This window comes from Osmerus mordax, chromosome 2, assembly GCF_038355195.1.
Source record: "Osmerus mordax isolate fOsmMor3 chromosome 2, fOsmMor3.pri, whole genome shotgun sequence".
Lineage (NCBI taxonomy): Eukaryota > Metazoa > Chordata > Actinopteri > Osmeriformes > Osmeridae > Osmerus > Osmerus mordax.
This window is the reverse complement of record NC_090051.1, coordinates 13,374,349-13,395,252: the sequence shown is the minus strand read 5'-3', so window position 1 is coordinate 13,395,252 and position 20,904 is coordinate 13,374,349. Positions and strand designations below refer to the sequence as shown.

Here is a 20,904-nt window from a genome sequence, read left to right as displayed (position 1 = left end):
TGTCATCTCTTCAAGTTAAAGATAATAATTTCTGGGTTGGTGGACCTGTGCATGACATCAGGTGAGGTGTCTGTATCCATACACTGTTGAACCTCCCTGGTAAAAGGCTCAGGCACGCTTGCACTTGAGCCAAAGCAACAGGGAGAATCTGATTGTTATTCATAAGGGTTTACAGCTCAGACAACAATTTATGAAAACAAGTATGACAAAGTACTAACTGCTGTCAGTGTTGGTTTGTACCAAGAACTCTACAATTTGCAGCCATTCAGACCAAAACAATGTTCCAAGTATACACAAGAGCCTAGCCCTAATGACCAAATATAGCCTACCTCTACTGGGCCAACACGTGTGAAATTCATGGCTGGGACTCACACAGGGGCGTCGTTAGACCCTTTTTACTGGGGCACGTGCCCCAGTATAAATCTGCTGTGCCCCAGTAAAATCTAAAGTTTGAGTTTTAACAATTTACTTTATTTGTCAGTGCATTCATTTAGATTGATAATCCCAATCAACGCTTTTAAAGTGTTTAACCGAAAACACAAACCGATGCCTGCAGAATTCCATGTCAGCACGCTCTTCTGAGCTTGCCAAATAGCCACTGCGGCACGCACACAGAAGTCCAGGTGTCAGACTCGGCACACAACTCAGAATTGAGGTAGGCTAAGAAAACATGAAAAAACTAAAGATAGTTTCTAAATGATAGGCCTACCGATAATCTTATTTTAACTAAAACATAAAAACAATATTACATGAAGCTCAAAAAAACTGTATTTGGCTCAAATTAATCCCCCCCAAAAAATCCCGCTTGCATTAGCTATTGATGTCCCTGCCAAATCTGATATCGAACTTGCGTCCCTGAACTGTTGTATAGTGGGTTAAGCAAGGAGAATTTCTATAGCCTAGTAGTGCATTGTGCGCAGCAAGCTTGAAAGAAAAAAAGGGATATGAATCAGTAGTTTTATGTCTACGCCTCTGGACTCACACCAAGTAGCGGTGAAATGTGGTGGCATGTGAATCCCAGAAAGAGTCAGATTTGGTCAAGGGCCACACTTAAAGTGAAACACTAAGATAAACTACAGAGGGTAGCCTACCATTTCTGGGGAAATTGTGAGGTGTGCTTGCGTCGGTTGCCAATGGGTCCGTATTGTTACTGACATTTTACAAATGATATTTATGTATGCATAGGCTAGGCTACTTATTATTCAAAGATGGCATAGATTCAAAAGCATACATTTGTTGCTGCTCATTTACACATCAAAATACTAGGGCTCTCAAGTCTCACGCAATTCGCCGCGCATTTCAGCCATTTCTCACGTTATCACGCAACACCTTGTATTTCTCACACATTTCAACCATTTCTCACACTGTGAAATAACTGGGAATCCTTGTTCCGAGCTATAGGCTACAATTAATGGACGAAGCGCAGGCATACAGAGATGATTGTCTCGCGTTATACAGAATAAAAAGACAATCAGAAAACATCACCAGCAAGTTTATTGTGTCAATATCAACAATATCAACGTCCCTGTCTGAAGACTAGGGGGTCATGTGATGTGACAGGCTATCCGCGCTAGTACCAACCGCCTTGAGCAGATCCACTCGTTCGGATATTGAATGGCATCGATTGCTCTACACAGGACTTATGATCATAATGGGTGTTGATAGCCTGGAAACATACCTAGCTACATGTTATCCCTCTGGCCTTGCCTGTGGCGCTTCTGCAGCTGTCCTGCCGTTTTAGATAGCTAGCCAGAAATTTACCAGCTACGACTTTTTTTCAAAAGTAATATTTAGTGCTATTAGATTAGAATGCAATAGGCTATACAAATAGAAATTACAGTAATTTAAATTACATTTACATTTAGTCATTTAGCAGACGCTCTTATCCAGAGCGACTTACAGTAAGTACATTCCCCCGAGGCAAGTAGGGTGAAGTGCCTTGCCCAAGGACACAACGTCAGTTTGCATGACCGGGAATCGAACTGGCAACCTTCGGATTACTAGCCCGATTCCATAACCGCTCAGCCACCTGACTCCCCAAATTACATGCTAGGGAGCCAGAATACTGTATACTTTTGGAAAAGATCAAGGTTTTTACAGCTTTCTTATGAGTGGAATCTGAAATTAGAGATATAGTTTTAAATCTTAAACAAAAAGGTTAACATTACATTTGTGTAGCCTATAAAATATTTAGCCAAAAACAGAATAAGATTGATCAAATAAAAAACATCCGATTCACTTCTCAAACCAAGAATAGCATTGTCTTGTTTAAAAAATATCAGGAAGCATTACCAGCAATACTGTTAATCGCGCGTGGGTTTGTGACGATGGTGATGTTTGTGATTGTGTGTAGCTAGTTAGCCACCTTTAGCAGTACAATTATGCCTAAACCATCACGTTCGCACGGATACAAGCAACGCAATCGGGACCAAGAAGAACACGACATTGCCTATGTAGTGCCGAAATTCACGATTTGTTTTAGGTGTGGGATAATAATAAATAATAATATATATGATATAATATAGGTTGTGCCTTGCCAAGGCATTCACCCAGTTATAGTTATAATTGTATTTCTGTGTCTTTGTGCCATCACCATATTTCAGTTTTCCAGTTAGCAGATATGTAGTAGTGTACGTGTGTTACTGATATGTAAGATGTATCCATATATTTACATGTTTTTCTGATATCAGGAGAATAACATTATGTTCTAGAGAGGCATGCTAAGGTCCCGGCTAAAGAAACAACAGGGCATTTAATAATGTGACTGCGAATGTTGAAGATCGCATCGCGATGGCTTGCCACTATGACTCGTTTTCAGGCGAACATCTCGCGGTACAAATAAACCAGTTCCATTCCACCACGGACAAGCCAGCGGGAGGAAGGTTTCTGTTACAAGCTCAGCCCAAGCGGATAGCTATAACTTACATTCGGTAAACCTTAAATAGGCAAAAGGGATCATCTAGATATTCGTACGGTAAAAAAGTACATCTCATTCACTGAGAATAACGCGGACGTTTGAACGTATCTACGGAGTCACGGACTGTGTTCTGCTAGGTAGCTGAACGTGCTAACAAAGAAAATTATTTTTCTTGAGAAATAATCTTCACTTATTGTCTTTAGTTATGAGTCATGTGGTCGTCGATAATCCACACGGTCTAGATCAGCAGGTAAGTTTCTGTTAATGTATTTAATAAATTATTTACATTGGTAAACTGTTAAAATGTGTTATTTAAACTAGTTTCACAGCTAGCGAGCTAGCTACTTTCGTGTGAGACTTGATAGCTAGTGCTAGCAAGCTTGTTAGCTAACCATAGATGGCAGACTATAATCTAGTTTCTACACCTGGCTAAGTGCGTGCGAGTGTACGGCCGGTTAAAATGGTGGCCGATTTGACTTAAAGTAGCTAGTGACCCTCGTTTCGTTTCACCTAACACTCCCGCGGTGCACTCACTCGACGATTATTCATTTTGTGTTATGTTTCAGTCTGGTTATGTGACAATTCATCCAAAACGAACTAACCTATGCAATGGAGACTGTAGAGTTCATATAGGTTTGAGATTTACCGCGAAATCGCACTTTATTAAACACTCCTAAGTAATTGTTGCTTTCAATTTTGTAATAATAGTTTTAAGGGGACATATTTGTTTATTAAAACGGATTGAAAACATCATTTGCCGGTGAGGTATCCGATTGGCTAACGACAATTACTAAGCTACAGTAGCTAGACAGCAGCCGTGAAACGTGGCGCAGGATATTTATTGAAACCAACGCAGTTACGATGTACGGTAATTTACCGCTAGTCTAGATCTCTAGCTTTACTTGACAAAAGGCGTAGTGCTAGTTATTGTACATATAAAAATGGACTCCTGTAGTATTATCAACGTTCGCGCTTCTACATGTTAAGCATAGGTCAGCAAGATGTTTCGCTTTTAATGCCAGGTCTTGGGTAACTAGCCAGCTAAGTGGCACGTGATGTCTAAGCAGCGACTCGTGCCAGGAACTTTGGCTCTGAATCAATTTCAGTACGCCCAACGCTATTCTTACGTAAATTTATTCTCCAGTGAAAGTGTCGGGTGCACCCATTTCGATTTGCGAACGTAAGCTATGCATAGGTGTGGGATAATAACGATTAGGATTTGATTCTCAAAGTACAATAGCAAAACTATTTATTTATTTTTAAACGAATAAACTGCTTAAATGCTCATTCCTTGCGACGTTTCTATTAGAAATTCAATGCATTTACAATTGGACTGAAACCAATAGGCTAAGTACTAACAATTAAAAATCATATTTAGTATATAGCGTATGTATTTTTTCTAACAATGTGCTGTACAGTCTATCTACGTGCTATCTAATTTGGGGGTGCCATCCGTAGCTACAGCAAGGTGCTGTCTATTTTGAAATCCAAAATGGATTGAAAACATAATTTGCCAGGGATGTGACGAATAAAGGAATTAATCTGCCCGATTTCAAGTTTTTCACTGCTATTTTGTGTATGCACAGCATTGGAGGTGCCCACAAAACTAGTTACAGCCTGTTCCAAAACATTCCCAAGAACTTTCCTAAAGTACCTATTTTTCCCCCCCAGCTTGCTGCCCTAGACTTGAACTCTGCAGACGGACAGGGTGGTGGTGGAACTGGCAGTAAGTATTCTGCTGTCCTCTGCTAGATTAGGTTTTTATTTCATTTTAGTAGAAAAGAGAATGTACATTGGCCTACTTTTATGGGCCTATCGGTCTCAAAATATTTCTATACCACAACTACTACCCTTTTTTGAAGATGGATTCTAGGATCAATACCAGTTTCAGTTTCTCCAACGTTGTACCCATATCATCAAAGAATAGGGCTGTCTGAGCAAACAGTGTTCCGTTGTCGTGTGCATATCTTGGTGCCTGCAGTCTTAGCTTCTCCACTGCTGCTGCTCAAAAAACAAGCACAGGTGTCGTTTAGACTCACTACCGTTGTTGTGAATTTTTTGCTAAGAACCCTTCTGCAGTAAAGATGTTTAAACTGGTAAAGCTGACTGGATTGGTTATAATCTTGAACAAACTTGGAAAAATAATGCAGACATGAGGATATTTGAAAAAATATTATCACAACTTACTGGAAGTTACGCGCACTCGCGCGAGCATCTTGTCCCACCCAAGTAACACCCGTAATTGCCTATAAATGGTTTCTGACACAGCCCAAATTAATATGAATAGTGCCCAGAATTCATATTATTCATTAATATGAATATCACTTTCATGTGTGTTAATTGCACTGGTTGCTATTGACAATGACAGGGACATTATCACATTGACAGCTATGCGCAACGAACATGTGAAAACATGACATTGTGCATTCGTATCTGCCCGACTGAAGCAACAGCATCAGTTTAAACCTTTATTTGTCCTCATGTTCACCTTATTATTTATGAGAATACATTTCATAACATGCAAGAAGTGTTGAATGATTATAGATCCAATCAAACATTCCCAATTAAACAGTAAATATTTGAGGTGTTCCTTTGCATAAAGGATATCTGTTTTGTATTTATCGGAAATCAAGTTTTTTTTGCGTACTCCAGTGAACTCTTCATATGTAACACGTGAGGTTATATGTATTTTTCACAATGTTATCAACTTGAAGGCTTGTCGAGAGTTTCAGTCTTCTGCCATTGGAGTTGCAGTTTCCCATTTCTCAAAGTTTTGTGCGTATGCAACGTTTATAAAGGAGGCCCCTGGTCCCAAGGTGGCAGGCATAATTTCTACCACTCACCTAACAATGATTGCTAATGTTTTAGCAAATCATTTAGTTCCCATGAATTCAGATTGAGCCTATTGATGATGCACCTCAAATCCGGGTACTGCATTAAATTATATAAGCCGCATTTAATTTAATGCATGCCTGCGCATGCATGTTCGAAAAGGTAGCAATATCGGCAATTCTGGCCCTCCAGTATCGGATCCAGTGATGGTCTTTTCCGTTATGTTGTGATTGATTGCGTTACCATATAGTTAATGTTTAGATGCAGTTGCGTGTCAGTGTTTATGGATTTACATTTTTAACTGTATGATTTTTCCTGCAGGGCGTTATATTCCTCCTCACTTAAGGAACAAAGAGGCTTCCAAAAACGGTAAGTGGTCACTGGAACACTTGGTGAAATATACCCAACACATCAGGTTTAATTGTGGGCAAATCTAAATATAACTAAGAGTGAAAATGGAAAAAGACACTTGTTAGAAACATTCTCCCTTATTAGCTCAGTGTTGGAACTTTTAGTTGGGCGTTCTTGCCGCTAGCAAGGTGCAACCTATATTCTCATATACCGTATTTCTTCGATTAAACATTGCAGTTTTTGTTACACAATGTTAATTTATTATTGCAGCGTTTATTTGAGGGCGGCGTTTATTTGAGAGCAGCGTTTTTAAGAAATATGGTATTCTAGGCTAGCTGCGCTAGCATGCTAACGTGTCTTTAGACAAATTGCTAGTTCGCTAAATCAAATGTTCTTAGCTAGTTTGAACAGTACTGTCTTCTAAATTACCGATTAAGCAACAAGCGGAGTCAGGTGGCTGAGTGGTTAGGGAGTCGGGCTAGTAATCAGAAGGTTGCTGGTTCGATTCCCAGGCCGTGCACAATACTATTGTGTCCTTGGGCAAGGCACTTCACCCTACTTGCCTCGGGGGAATGTCCCCCACGTACATTTATGCAGTACAGTGTCGATGTCAAAATGTTCGTCTTTTCCAGATTGCGTTGCTTGTATCCGTGTGAAGTTTCCGTTTGACGGTATAGGCATAATATAAGTTTGTGGAGAAAAGTAGAGCTAACGGTGGCTACCTATCTAGCCACAGTCACAAATGTCACAAACACGCAATTACCTATAATAGAACATTAGTTTAGCAACTCGTTAACTTCAGGGATATAGCTAGCTACCTAAAACTGCAAGACAGCTGCAGAAAAGGCAAAGGTCAACGTTGGTAGATATAGATTACGACCATTTTTACACAGGATTGCCCAATTTTTCAACAATGTAAAGCTGCAACATAGCTTATCGCCATTCCTTCATGCACTAATCGAAATTACAGAATCCCGTTTCATTCTACACTTCAATCTTAGTATTTTGAAATGTGAATGAGCAGCAACAAATGTATGCTTTTTAAATCTATGCCATCTTCATAAATAATAAGTATGCATACTTATTTAAAATATACAGAAATATCAGTTGCACAATTTCAGTAACAAAACGGATCCATCGGCAACCGACGCAAGCACACCTCACAATAACTCCTGGAAATTGTACCCTCTCTAGTTTTGCATTCCTGCTCTGCGCCAGAGCCATCTGAGGGATTCTAATTTCCCGTGTGCATGGATTTCTAAAAAAAGAGCCACCAGAAATGGATGTTCTTTCTTGGCATGTTGGCTTAAGAGTAGCACAGCTAAACTAGTCGTATGTGACCAACAGTTTCTTTGTTTTTTGCAATATGTTTTCAGTGTGCTCTAAACATTTTAAATTCACTTAATGGATGGTGGCCTGTGGCCAATGTTTTGGGGATTAAGATCCAATGAATGATTTTTCTAAAATGTAATTAATCTGCCTGAATTCACACCAGCTTCCTTTTTTCTGTACTTCTGTACAAACACTTCAATCTGGTAGATGTTACCTGGTGCATTCTGGGTTGTCTATGCCCAGCAGATGAATTTCCTGGGTTAAATCGACCCACTAAGGATACTTTCTAATCTCTGGTACAAACACATGAAAGGTTACCTTCTATCAAAGAAGCCAATTGTTCAACGTAATCTGATAAATCATGTCTTTTGTGAGTCTCCTTTCACGCATGCCTTTTCTTTTCTTATTCCACAGCAGGAAATGCTTTATCCACTGGTAGACAGTGCGGTTATTCAATGGCACCAGTGACTCTCTGTAAGTCTCTTCTGTCTGCTTCTGCTGAGGGCAACCTGAATTCCAAGATGCATGAAATAGTCATTTGCATACCAGCAAAGCTTAAATGAAGGAGGGAGGGGCCAAATTAATTCATCATCCATTTCACACGAGTAGTGACAGTTCTTTAAGAACTTCCAACTGTTTTCTCTACCAAGTTGCTTACATGCTTGTTTAAAAAGTGGATGTTGGTCAGACAAAAACAAGAGGTTTCACTTCAGAAGTATAGAATGCTTGCATTTTAATAATGTTTTCGGGAGCCTTTTTTACTCACCAACTCACCCTAATGCTCCCCTTTGTTCATATTTGTAACGTCCTTGAAGTTCCTCCTAAGATGTGCCCCCCCTCCCGGCCTGCAGAGCAGCAGCCTGGACACGCCTCTAATGGATGGGAGGACTGGAAACTATTAGTGCCAAGTCAACCTGCTCTTTTATAGACTGCAGTCTCCCAGGGGTTTATAGCCTACTTCCCCTGTGCTTGTGCTCAGGTTACCCAGGACTGGGCTCTCATGACCCAGGCTTCTACCCTGCCTACAGTGGGGGCTGGGCTCACAGATGTGGTATACCAGGATCCACCTGCATGTCCTGGCTGAGGTCTTCTAGTAGATGGCTTATTTGCTGACATGACCAGGCCGTTGTCAAGTGGATGTTACTGCACAAAGTGTGATGGGCAGTTCTAGCCTGATTCTGACATGGACTAATTCAGAAATATGTCGAAGCTTGCATTGTAGTTGCTTGCTTGTGATGCATGTTTTTTAATGAGGTGTTGCACTGTCTGTTGCTGGACTAATGGCAGCAAGGCTAGAACAGTTTTAACCAGATGGTTGACATTTATAAAGTAGGACACCAATGATGGGATGATCTTCTACTACAGTTTGGATTGAAATTATTCTTAAATTATATCATTTTTGTATAAATTGTCAGGAAACATTATTAGGTTGTCACTTTTATTTGTCTATCCGTTTTAGCCTTGGGAAACATGGGTTCCTTCCTGCTTTTGTGTGTCTTCAGTGGTGCTAGTAAACCTTGGCTCACACACAGTGAACCCTAACCCTAGTGAGCATGTATCCACTAATACACCACACAGGAGGGCTGAACAAGCCGGGGCCTCTGGTCCCATGTGTGTCCTGACAGACTCCGGAGGCCGGTTTCTGGAGTGCCATCTCACAATAACAGCCTTTGATTCTGTTAGTTGCATCTGAGCAGTGCAGGTGTTCTGGTGTCTGAATTGAGAGGCCCAAGGGAGGTTGTGAGTGCGAGCTAGCCTGCACTAGTAGTGGCCCACAGTGGTGGTGGTAACCTAAAATGATCTTTCTCCAACTGCATATCTACACTGATGGCAGTGTAGACATGCAACAGCACAAGTCCGTAAGGTCATTAGATGTGTCCTGATGCCGACTGAGACTGGGCCCATAGTGGTGTCTCTAGAGGAAGAGTAGTGATGGTTCCCAGTTCTTTCCCAGACTTTGGGCCTAACTTGTATTATTGCTGTGTAGATAAAATGTGCTGCTGCTCTCAGGGAATGATCTGGCAGTTTGTTGTGAAGGTCTGGGGAGAACTTTGCCCAAATTCAGTGATAAAGGCAACAGTTTAGCTTTTTTTAATTTTATGTTTTAATTCCTTTCTCCTCTACCTCCTTTTAAAGACTCTCCTGGATGGGATGGTGGACGCGGTAACGGCTTTGTGAATGGTTTCCATGACAACCGCACGAACGGGGGCTTCGGAGGGCGTGCGCCCCCCCGCACTGATAGAGGTGGGCGTGGCAGCTTCCGTGGTATCAGGGGCGGAGTCTCGTTTAATCACCCAATGCAAAGTGCAGGTGGGGAAACCTACTATGCTATAGAGCAATGGTTCTCAACTGGTCTAACCTCAGGACACTCATTTGTCCTTGGTGATTAAGTCACAACCCAAAAATAATTAAATTTCCAAACCGTAGAATTAATATCACAACAATTTGTGCAGTATCATTTGTTCTAGATTGCGGGCGGCACACTGAGCCTACACACCTTTCAAAATAAAAGCGCACAATTGGAAGTTCGGTAATTTACAAAAAGAAAGTTACACTTTTTTACGATGCCCAAGCACACGTCCGCAACACTCCACACCAGCTGACGACCCAATTTTGGTTCGGGACCCACCAGTTGAGAAACACGGCTATAGAGTAATGTTATAATGGCAATACCAGTATTCCTAAAGGCTAGTTTACCTACAGTCCACTGCATAGCACTGGTAATTATAGATGCCAAAACAAGTGTGTGTAATAATGCCTTCTGCTACTTTGATGTATCAGTTGTATTATTTGGTAATGCTTTATGAAAAGGGTGTAAGGATAAAAAAACATTTGAGAACTCAAAACGTAATAAATATGGGAAAAAAACACGTCTGTGAAAGGTTGCGCCATTACTAATAGGTTGAGGAATTACTTTTATATTTTCATGACAACCTTTTTCTAAAACGGATTTAATCCTCCCATATACAAAACGCAACGTAAACAAACAACCTCCATAACAACTGTCAAACTGCAGCTTAAGAGTTGTAGTTGGCGGGGAGAGACTTTTAACCCCCCAGGAGGCTCCGTCCTCCAGCAGGCACCTGGCCCATCAGGATGATTGTGTTCAGGGTGTTGGAGGCTGGAAGGGTCCACTAAAGGTGTCCTGTCCATGTGCAGGGTTTTCAGGAGAGGGTGGCTGGGGAGGCGCTCCCAGGGACGCGGCCTACAACAGCTTTGGAGGACGCTCTGACAGCAGGGGCAAGTCTGCCTTCTTCAATGACCGTGGAGCAAGCAACAGGGGAAAGTTAGTATTTGTGCTTTTGAACAGTATGTTTGTGTGCATGTAACCCAGGTGTGCAAACGGCTGGGTGTAGATCCAATCAAGGTTGGATTCGGAGAGTCATGATTAATGTGAAATATTTCTGTGTGAAGTCGTGGAGGATTCGGAGGGGGCGGAAATAGCCGCTGGCAGGAGGACTCCAGAGACGAAGAGGATTGGTCCAAACCCACTGTGGCCAATGAGCGCCTGGAACAGTGAGTGTCTGACGCCTCCTGGAACAATATAACAAACCCTGGCCTCAAGCTAATGAGTGTGAATAATGTGATTAATGAATTATGTGATTCAGCATTTTAGAATCTTGTTGCTAAATGGGATGGAATTTAGAAATATTCAACCAGCTTTTAGTATTCAAACTAATTATGATATTCGATTTAAATAATCTGCTAGAGAATATAGACTGAGATAAGAACACTTGAACTTGCATGGGGGAATTTGCAGTAGCACGCAGGCATCGTTTTAAAATGGCTTGTTAAAGAACATCAAAATTCAACAACTTTTGTTTCATTGGGGGACAAGAATGGCTAACTAGTGTTATTGAAAATGGCAAGAACAAAAAACACTAACTGAATCGTGTGATTTATATAGTTTCAGCCTCAATTTTTTTTAAGAGTAAAATGTTTTGGTATGTCTTAACTTGTTTATTTTCAATGCTATTGGTGTGCAACAATATAACTACACTTTAAAATTACATTTAGTTGGTAAAGCCTACACTGTCCAGGTGGCTGTTCGTGTTAATGAACACCACCTCTCCTATGGTTGACCTCTGACTGTCTGTCCCGCAGAGAGCTGTTTTCTAGCAGCAACACAGGGATTAACTTTGAGAAGTATGATGACATTCCTGTGGAGGCCACTGGAGCCAACTGCCCTCCTCACATAGACAGCGTAAGTCAAACTCCTGTTTACTGACTTTTCAGCCCATATCTAACACACTGACTTTTCAAGATGGTGGTGAGCAATCATCTGTGCTAGGTTGTTCTGATAGGCTGTAGCTGATCTACAGATATGTTGGCCACCTGGTGACATGGCTCCCCTTTCTGTGTTATTGTCAGTTCCATGATGTGGAGATGGGGGAGATCATCATGGGCAACATTGCCCTGACCCGGTACACACGACCCACCCCGGTCCAGAAGTATGCCATCCCCATCATAAAGTCTAAGAGGGACTTGATGGCCTGCGCTCAAACTGGTAAGACTTGACAACACCACTGCGTCTTGGCACCGCCTATTGTTTGTGCAGTTGTAAAAAATCAACCCAGAAATGGCCCCTAACCCGTTAATGAGTAGCGTCACAAATGTGATCGTTTGAATATAGGTCCTACAGCGTAACATCACAAATGTGATTCGAACATTCCAATACAATATTTTCTGAGACAAAAACTATGCGACAAACACTAAGTATGGTTTTAAAATGTACAAATTGTAAGGATAGCAAGTAACACTAGCATGGTAGTAGCATTGCTACGAGTTTAATGCTAGGTAACTTAGCCCGGCAGCTATCTTAGCTAGCTAAAAAAAAAACAACTTGCGCTGTGATGACCGTCGGACATTTTGGAACTCACTAATCTTAAGGTTCATTGTGTGAAGATCACTTATGGCTCAGAGGAGATGCAGGTACTGTTCTAGAACGAGGTGCTCCCATGGTTCTATGCTTTGACTGCATGGTGTGTGAGGGCTGAGTTCCTCCTGGTCCCCCAGGTTCTTATAAGATGTGTTTGTGTGTGTCCAGGCTCTGGTAAGACTGCGGCCTTCCTGCTGCCGGTGCTGAGTCAGATATACTGTGAAGGACCGGGAGAAGCTGCGCAGGCCACCAAGGGAGGGCAGGTATGACCCATCACCCAACCATACACACATTTACACACACACACTTTCTCTGGACCACGTGTAACGGATGTGTGAATGTGCGCAGGATAATGGCAAGTACGGCCGTCGTAAGCAGTACCCCCTGGCCCTGGTCCTGGCACCCACCAGAGAGCTGGCCCTGCAGATCTACGACGAGGCCAGGAAGGTAAGGACCACACACCCAGCCTCAACGCCTACCATCTTGTAGGCCTCTGATCCTCATGCACAATGGGAACACAAACCCATGCTACTCTGAAGCAACCAATTATGAGGATGAATACATAATGAGATGTCAGAAATAACCCCATGGGTTCTGCAAAATATTCATCAGAATGAATATTTCTGAGATATATTTCAGTAACAAAACAAATTTGTTCTTAAAAGAATCTCCATTGCTTGATGGTTTCACAGGGTAAGAAGTTCCTGCAAAACCATGGATGTTGTATAGTTACCAGGGGTTTATTGACTGTTTAGAATGGCAAGGGAAATTCTGTGTCCAGTACCTTTTTACTTTCATTAAGTAATAGATTCGAGATGCTATTGCGTTTAACTACAAACACTAGAAACTCAAAGTAATGCTAGCTGGACAAGTTATTTACACTAGAACTTGCTAACTATAGCTTCATGATATAGATTGCAGTTAAATTAGCAATTTACACCGGAAGTAGCGAATCAGTAGGGTGTGATATTAGTCATAAAAAAGCTAGTTTACAGATCTGTAATACATATACCATGGCTTGGAACTACCTGTTGTAAACGGTGAGCTACAAACTGTTCCTCGTTTCCTTCGCCAGTTTGCGTACCGCTCACGTGTGCGTCCCTGCGTGGTCTACGGAGGAGCGGACATCGGCCAGCAGATCAGAGACCTGGAGCGAGGCTGCCACCTGCTGGTCGCAACGCCTGGACGCCTGGTGGACATGATGGAGAGGGGCAAGATCGGCCTGGACTACTGCAAGTAAGGAAGGGGGAGGGAGGGCAGGCACAACAAGAGTGGGACAACAAGGAGGGAGGGGGTGAGGGGGGGGGGAGATGCATGGAGGGACTACTGCAATTAAGGGTGAGCATGAAGGTACAGCTCGTCTGCTGGAGATGATGGGGCACTGGGGGCAGAGGGTACTCAGTATGTTGCCTGTGTTCCAAGCTTCCTGGTGCTGGATGAAGCTGACCGCATGCTGGACATGGGCTTCGAGCCTCAGATCCGACGCATCGTGGAGCAGGACACCATGCCTCCCAAGGGCATGCGCCAAACCATGATGTTTAGCGCCACCTTCCCCAAGGAGATCCAGGTACGCATGTGTACTTGTCAGAAAAGCTTTTGCGTTCCTCTCAAAGAGGACCTTCTTAACCGGAGAGATATTGTGTGTTCAGATCCTTGCTCGGGATTTCCTGGAGGACTACATCTTCCTGGCCGTAGGTCGCGTGGGGTCCACCTCTGAGAACATCACCCAGAAGGTGGTGTGGGTGGAGGACGGGGACAAGAGGTCCTTCCTCCTCGATCTGCTGAACGCCACGGGTATGGAGACAACAACACACAAACACGCATTGTCAATAACAACTCGTACTGCAGAGAAGGTTATATGTAGGGGTTTCTTTTGTGAAGGACTCTTTAGGACAGTAATAGCCTTGCTCCTACCCTTGTGTGTTTATCCTGCTTGTCAGAATGTTGTTCTCTAGTGTTACTTCTCGTCAATGGGAAGAGGCCAGCAAAGGCTGCATAGCTATGCTTCCGTGTAGTTCAGAGTTGTGTGTGCTCATCTATTGCCCATGTGTAGCACCCTGTTCACACTACAGCTGTTTAGTTATGCTGCCAGCCACCTTGCGTTTACTGGCTGTTTGGGTTTGGTTCTATCTATCTCAGTCATTCCCAGTGATGTTCAGGAAATAGTGCCGGATGCTCCAGAGAAACCTGGTGAGTATGAGTGTGTTACATCTCCTGTCTGACCCAGCCAGATGCATCACATCCCACCCCTCATCTTCTCCACTGGTGTCTCCCAGACCTCCTCCCCCTCCCAGACCTCTTCAACTTCCTCCCCCTCCTTCCACCACCTCCTCACCCCCTCCCCTCCTCCATCGTGCCTGCTAGGAGCTTCAGGTCCTGCTGCAGCTCCTGTTCCGCATTCCAGGCAGTGTGGAGTGGAGCTCAGCTAGTTGCATCTGAAGGGTCCCTTCCTCTACTTGTAGAGCAGGGGACAGAATGCAGTTCCCCTGTCCACAATGTTGTGTTCCAAACTCGCCCAGTCATCTGCCTTGTGTGGTGGTTTAAATCACTGAAGGGAAATCCCCATAGGTCCAGTTTCAGTCATCTGCAGGGAAGACAAGATGTTGTTTAACTCCCAGTTCTGTATGTAAACTCCTGGTGGGCCTCATTTCCCTCCAGTTCTACAAGCTCATTAAGATGCACTCTGATCTGAGGTTTCTGCTAGTATGTACTGTGAAATGTATGTCATGGCACAGCTCAGGTAAACATTTACCTGTTTATCCTGCTACCACCTACACCTAGGGGAGGGCATTTTCAAGTTTGTCTGTTGCCGTGACACCCAAACCTCAAGCTAGCCAATTCCTGCAGTCTGTCTCCTACCGTATCACATCTAGAGATCTTTATTAATTTTTTTTTCCTCTTAGAAAAAAGATTTTACATGAATGTTCTGGAAACACAACTGTCACTTAACATTTTCATTGTGTTTTAGCATGTGTCATTTCCATCACCCAAGTTGATAAAGTAGTTCAGAGCAGTTATTTCGGATCAAATCTTTAATTCATTCACACCATTTAGTGTTAAGGACAACTTGTTAGGATCAAATCTTTAATTCATTCACACCATTTAGTGTGTTAAGGACAACTTGTTAGTCCTGGCTTATTTTGCTTCAAGTTTACTCTTACATTTAAGCAAATTACTTCAAATGGAACCTTTTTTATGGTAAATGGGATACTGGAATACGTATGCTTCCCAGATAAATGTGAATGCAAAGCTGCTTCTATAAGCTGGTCTCCACTTTTAGTTGCCATTTTATTATTTTCCCATGGCTTTGAGGTCTGGTTGCACCAAATGTTTTCTGTCCATGCTCCCATCTCTCTGTACTCACATTTTTATCCTTCACTGAACAAAAGACTTGGTCATTAAATATATTTTTGTTTCCATGTGTGCCCCTCCCAGGTAAGGACTCCCTGACGCTGGTGTTTGTGGAGACCAAGAAGGGAGCTGATGCCCTTGAGGACTTCCTGTATCGTGAGGGATACGCCTGCACTAGTATCCATGGAGACCGTTCCCAGAGAGACAGAGAGGAGGCACTGCAGCAGTTCCGCTCTGGACGTTGCCCCATCCTGGTGGCCACAGCGGTGAGACTAACACTCACACACATACTCTCACATACTTTCTCTCGCAGACTCACTCAGACAGCAACCCAGCAGCCTTTGAGTGATGTGGTGTCTTTCTGCAGGTGGCTGCCAGAGGGTTGGATATCAGCAATGTGAAACATGTGATCAACTTTGACCTGCCCAGTGATATTGAAGAGTACGTTCACCGTATTGGCCGTACTGGACGTGTGGGAAACCTGGGTAAGACATGAAGCAGAGCTTTGATAAAGGATGAGGCTGGGCCTCTGTAGCTCTGATGGTAGGTTCACATATTTTTACAGATCTGTCTGCAGAGGGTTAACCTTCTGAGACAGGTGGATGAATCACAAGAGCAGCCATCTGGATATGCTTCCAAGTTATCCGTTTGTGCCCGAACCACAGTGGTTCGGACCAATCAACATCTAATGAGGAACTAATGGCCGCTATGGGTGTGGTTGAAGTTACCTGGTGATAACCAGATGGTTCATCCAATTACCTATTTTTACAATACCGTGGCCTCATTGTTCGGTACAGCAAAAAAGTAGAAATGTCAGAGACGTACACCCAGCTGGCTAGCTAGTTCTATTGCAATTTGTGTCCTTGTTAGCTTTGTCTTAAAATGAACCGGTGCAAGGGGGGTGATGGCTAAGATTTCATTAGCTAGTTACGACATTTGCCTTTTGTCCTGCATTTGGTAGAACAGTGAGCATGGTGTGCTTCCCAGTGTGCCTGACTGGAGGGTTTGTTGTTTGGGCTACCTTGTTGAGTGCAGTGTTACTGAGAACATTAGCCTATATTTCACCCATTTTAAGATGTTTTAATGCATCTTAATAGGATTAGTCAAACAAACCGTTTGGTTAGTAATGCATACTGAACCGAAAGCCTAAAACTTAACGGTTCAATGTGAAAATGCACGTTGTTGCACACCATATATAGATATACGTGTGTGTTCATGTGTTACAGGGCTGGCCACGTCGTTCTTTAACGACAAAAACAGCAACATAACCAAAGACCTGCTGGACATTCTGGTGGAGGCAAAGCAGGAGGTCCCCACCTGGCTAGAGAGTCTGGCGTACGAACACCAGCACAAGAGCACCACCCGAGGACGCGGCAAGAGGTACTCATTTACCTCCCGACTTACCAGCCAACCTGATGATCCAACAGAGATTATGCTTCATTGTACTTGCACCGTGTGCACTGTCTACACATCCATGACACTGCACACCAATCACATCACCTAAGCTGGTGGAGGGGCTGTGTGTGTGTTGCCCTAACCCAGGTTCTAAACTTGTGGCTGTGCATCTTCAGGTTCTCTGGAGGCTTCGGAGCCAGGGACTACCGTCAGACGCCCGGCGGAGCTGCCAACAGCTTTGGAGGCGGGGGCCGTGGCGGAGTGCGCACTCCTGGAGGAAACAGAGGCTTCGGGGGAGGAGGAGGTGAGACCAGGGTTTGGTTTGGGGTCAAGTGCTGTCCCGTGTCTAAAGACTGGATAGAGCATACTGTCGCTGGTTGTAGTATGTAGTATAGATTCTGCCCTGAAGGGACTAGGGTTGGGGTAAATGAGAGCCCTCGGACCTCACCGTTTGTTCTTGTGCTCTCAGGTGGCTTTGGGGGCAACTTCTACAACAATGACGGCTACGGTGGCAACTACAGCCACTCTGGCAGCGTGGACTGGTGGGGCAACTAGGTACCATATGAGCAGGTTGCCATGCCAACCCAACCCCACGGAAAACCACATGTTAATACATAAGCCAGACCCTAACCCCCTCACCCCTTCTTATACATACACACACACACTCCCTTCACTTCACTGACCCAGTGTACATTTCCAGCTGTGATTCTCTGCTGGAAAGCAGGGAGCCCTCAAACAGGGCCACCAGCAGAGCTCTTGAAAGAGAGCAGTCACACATCATACTGAAAGTGTGTGCATGGCTCCAGCAGCAAACTCGAACATCTGTTGATGTGGGGGGGCAAAAAAAAGCTACACTTTTTCTATCATTGTAAAAAAAAAAACGAAAAAAACAACAAGAAACTAAAATGACAACTTTGAGGATCATTTGTATGTTAATGTACTGTGCCTTTTCGAATTGAGGCAAGGAAATCTGTTTTGTCATTTTCACCAAACTAACTTGGCCACGTGCTCTAAATTGTTGCTATATGTTATTTTATTATTTGGTGAAAAGCATGGAGTATATTAAGTGTGTACTTACTCAAACCTTGGCAAACACTGGGGTGTTGTGGCTCACTTGAGTCATGATTCCATTTGAACTTCAAATTTGTGGCAGGGACATCATGAAGCCTTTTCTACAGGGTCTTGACAACTAGCACGTCCCCCACTAACGAGTCCCCTACTGGGGACTCCCTTGTGCAAACTGGAGTCTGACCTTAAGGGATGGAGAGTTGGATTACTTTATTATTTTTTTTGCTCACTCTATCCTGGACAGGTTTCTGTATTATGGATGTGGTAGTCTTCAGAAAAGGCATTCCAGGTATGATCCTAATTCTGTCATTCAGCTCAGTGCAAAATGCTCACTAGTGTTGAAATGACATTAACACTTAACATGGAACTTTACTCCACTAATTAAAATGACAAGTGCGTTACGGCAGCTAGTATGTTATGTGCTAGCTACAGAAAGTGGGCAGTTTTTTTTGTTTGTATATTTTATTAGAGACATTTTATTGCAAGCGCGCACACAATTGAGAAACGAACAAAAACATTTTTATTTGAGTAAAATGTTTCCTTAATGTGTATAAAACAAAAAAAATGCCTGCCAATCTTGAACGTGAAGTTCCAAACAGCTACATAAGGACCAGAGCAATGGGGGGAAAGTCTGGCCAGGCATGTAGTCACCAATGGGAACCAGTTGGTATTCTACGCATGCTAGTGTTTTGTTTTTTGGTCAAGGAGGTAGGACATATGAACTGAGTCGCAGGCTTAACTTAATTATAAACGTTTTCTCTTTTCAAGCTGCGTTCGAGGCAGGGCTCATCTTTCAGAGACGGGAGTTAGAATGATCACTTGAAGTTTACAAGTTACAGCAGGGGCTGGTGCAGGAGGGTCATCGCTACCTCTGACTGGGGCTGCAGGAGGCGATTATGAGGCGTTCAGTACCACTACTGGTAACTGTTGTTTCCATTGGTTTATTCACCAGCGGTGGAGATGGCCAAAGACCAGGGGGTGACTTCCTCCTGGTAAAGTACTGTGGACTCCTGTGAGGGTTCTTCTGCATAAATGTTTTAACGCTCTGGCAAGGCCAGGATAGGCTGTTGCTGTCAGAGGGACAGCCAATGAGAGGAGACACGAGGCATATAACTTTAAGTGCTCTCTCTCCTCAAAGCTTGTTGTGCCTTGAAAACTTTTTTAGAAATTGAAGAACTTTAAAAGCTCATGCACTGACAGTGTTGAGGACTTGAATGGTGCTACTTGAGCTAGGTGTGTAGGCCCTGTCGTGCCCATCAAGTTTTACTAAAGTTATTTTATTGCACATCTAGAGTTTTATATAGATGTCTTGGATATGTGTCCTTAAGCTTCCAGAGTGTGAGGAGAAGGGGGGACGACGCAGCTTGTTTACAGGGGAAAGGTTCTCAACGTTTAACCAGGACTGATTTGGGACCAGGGGTTTAGCAGTGGGGGAATTTAGCCATTTGCACACAGATTTCTAGATTCTACTTTTGCTGCTAATTTTGTGTAATTTATTAAGCATTTTTGAGAAATATTTATTTTTGTAAGCCTCAAAGTGATTCTTTGAACGTTTAAAGAAACTTGACCAAAAGACAGTACAAAAACACTGGCACTTGAATGTTGAATGTCACCTGTATGCGTGAAATTTATATATTTCGGGGTAGTGTGAGCTTTTTAATGTTAAAAACGTATTGGATTCAGTCAATAATACTATCCATAGCTGTTTCCAGGCCTAAGGGCCAATCACTCTTAGATAACTAATTGGCTATCAAAATTAAAAATGGAATTCAATCAACAAACATGCCAAGGTTTGGAATAAAGTTGTCAGAAGAGCAAACCAATTTCCTAAACAGCATACCAGTGCAAATGTGTTCAGATTCTCAAATTGTGTGCATTGTGTTTACTATTCTTTACTCTGATTTGACCTGATAATAGGACAGTTTTTCTCCAGTGAATCTCTGGCACATGGCAATCTTTAAAATCAAACATGTGGTTTCTTCTCTCGTTGCTTTTGCATATATGGCACCTCTGGGTATGAAGCCAGTCTGAACTGGACTACAGCACCACTTAGTACTGTCAAACTGTATCCTAGAAACACTGGGACCAGCTGCACAGACACGGAGACAGTGGTTTGTGCAGTCCCAGAACAGCTCCAATCCTGAAGTGAACCTCCAGAGCTCTTTAGATGTAGACTTTGCTTTCTGTATTAGCTTATAGGTTAATGCACTGCATGGGAAAATACTCAAGCTGTGCATTTATTGTATAATTTTACCAAAATAAAAGTTTGAATGCAATAAAGTACCTGACATTTTCAGCACTATTTCTGATGTTTGTATATTTGCCTACGACAACTTTGTCATAAGTGTGGATACTTGTGGGTATCGTCTTTCTGAGAACGTCAGACAGCACGTATATAACTTCCGAAACATTTATTTAAATGTATACATGGAATACATTTAAAATTGAGTTGTAATGTTTTGCAATAGTAATAAAAAAATATATAGCTGCAATTCTGGTGTTCAAGACCACTAGTCTATGCATTTTTTGATAGAATAAAGGTTTGACACATTTTCACACTTAACATTTTTGTGGATGTTGTATATGTTAATTGAAAAATGTATTCATTCACAGAATATGGATCCCTGATAACATGAAAAGTTGTAGTCTAGTCATGTTTGCTACTTTGCAAAGCGTTACTTGCATGCACTGACTACAGTCTGTAAATGAGCATCACCCACTTAACAACTCTCATTTACCAGTAAAGGGTTAGTGTGGCTTAGGATGTGGCCTGCAGTGC

The 20,904-nt window shown here is 42.8% G+C and overlaps 1 protein-coding gene and 1 long non-coding RNA gene across 14 annotated transcripts; one reads left to right on the top strand and one right to left on the bottom strand.

The window, feature by feature from the left end:
- Window positions 1-2,857: 2,857 nt before the first annotated feature.
- On the top strand, window positions 2,858-20,427 carry LOC136957754 (ATP-dependent RNA helicase DDX3X-like). 13 transcript variants are annotated; one of them, XM_067251925.1, is made up of 21 exons: window positions 2,867-3,167; window positions 4,589-4,643; window positions 6,071-6,118; window positions 7,850-7,906; window positions 8,412-8,483; window positions 9,569-9,742; window positions 10,592-10,718; window positions 10,847-10,948; window positions 11,537-11,636; window positions 11,804-11,939; window positions 12,480-12,574; window positions 12,660-12,758; window positions 13,387-13,547; window positions 13,734-13,878; window positions 13,961-14,105; window positions 14,451-14,501; window positions 15,747-15,928; window positions 16,030-16,147; window positions 16,889-17,042; window positions 17,234-17,361; window positions 17,527-20,427. In XM_067251925.1, exons 1-21 carry the CDS (start codon window positions 3,123-3,125, stop codon window positions 17,610-17,612), a joined length of 2,280 nt encoding a protein of 759 aa, XP_067108026.1. In that variant the 5' UTR covers window positions 2,867-3,122; the 3' UTR covers window positions 17,613-20,427. The 13 variants fall into 13 exon arrangements, with proteins under 13 accessions (XP_067108110.1, XP_067108026.1, XP_067108051.1 ...); XM_067251950.1 differs by having other exon boundaries at window positions 7,847-7,906; window positions 9,569-9,676; XM_067251917.1 differs by having other exon boundaries at window positions 7,847-7,906.
- LOC136957826 (uncharacterized) lies at window positions 15,194-15,541 on the bottom strand. Its single transcript, XR_010878332.1, has 2 exons — window positions 15,430-15,541; window positions 15,194-15,377 (listed from the first exon to the last, which is right to left on the bottom strand). It is a non-coding gene; the product is annotated as an uncharacterized lncRNA (long non-coding RNA).
- Window positions 20,428-20,904: the final 477 nt, after the last annotated feature.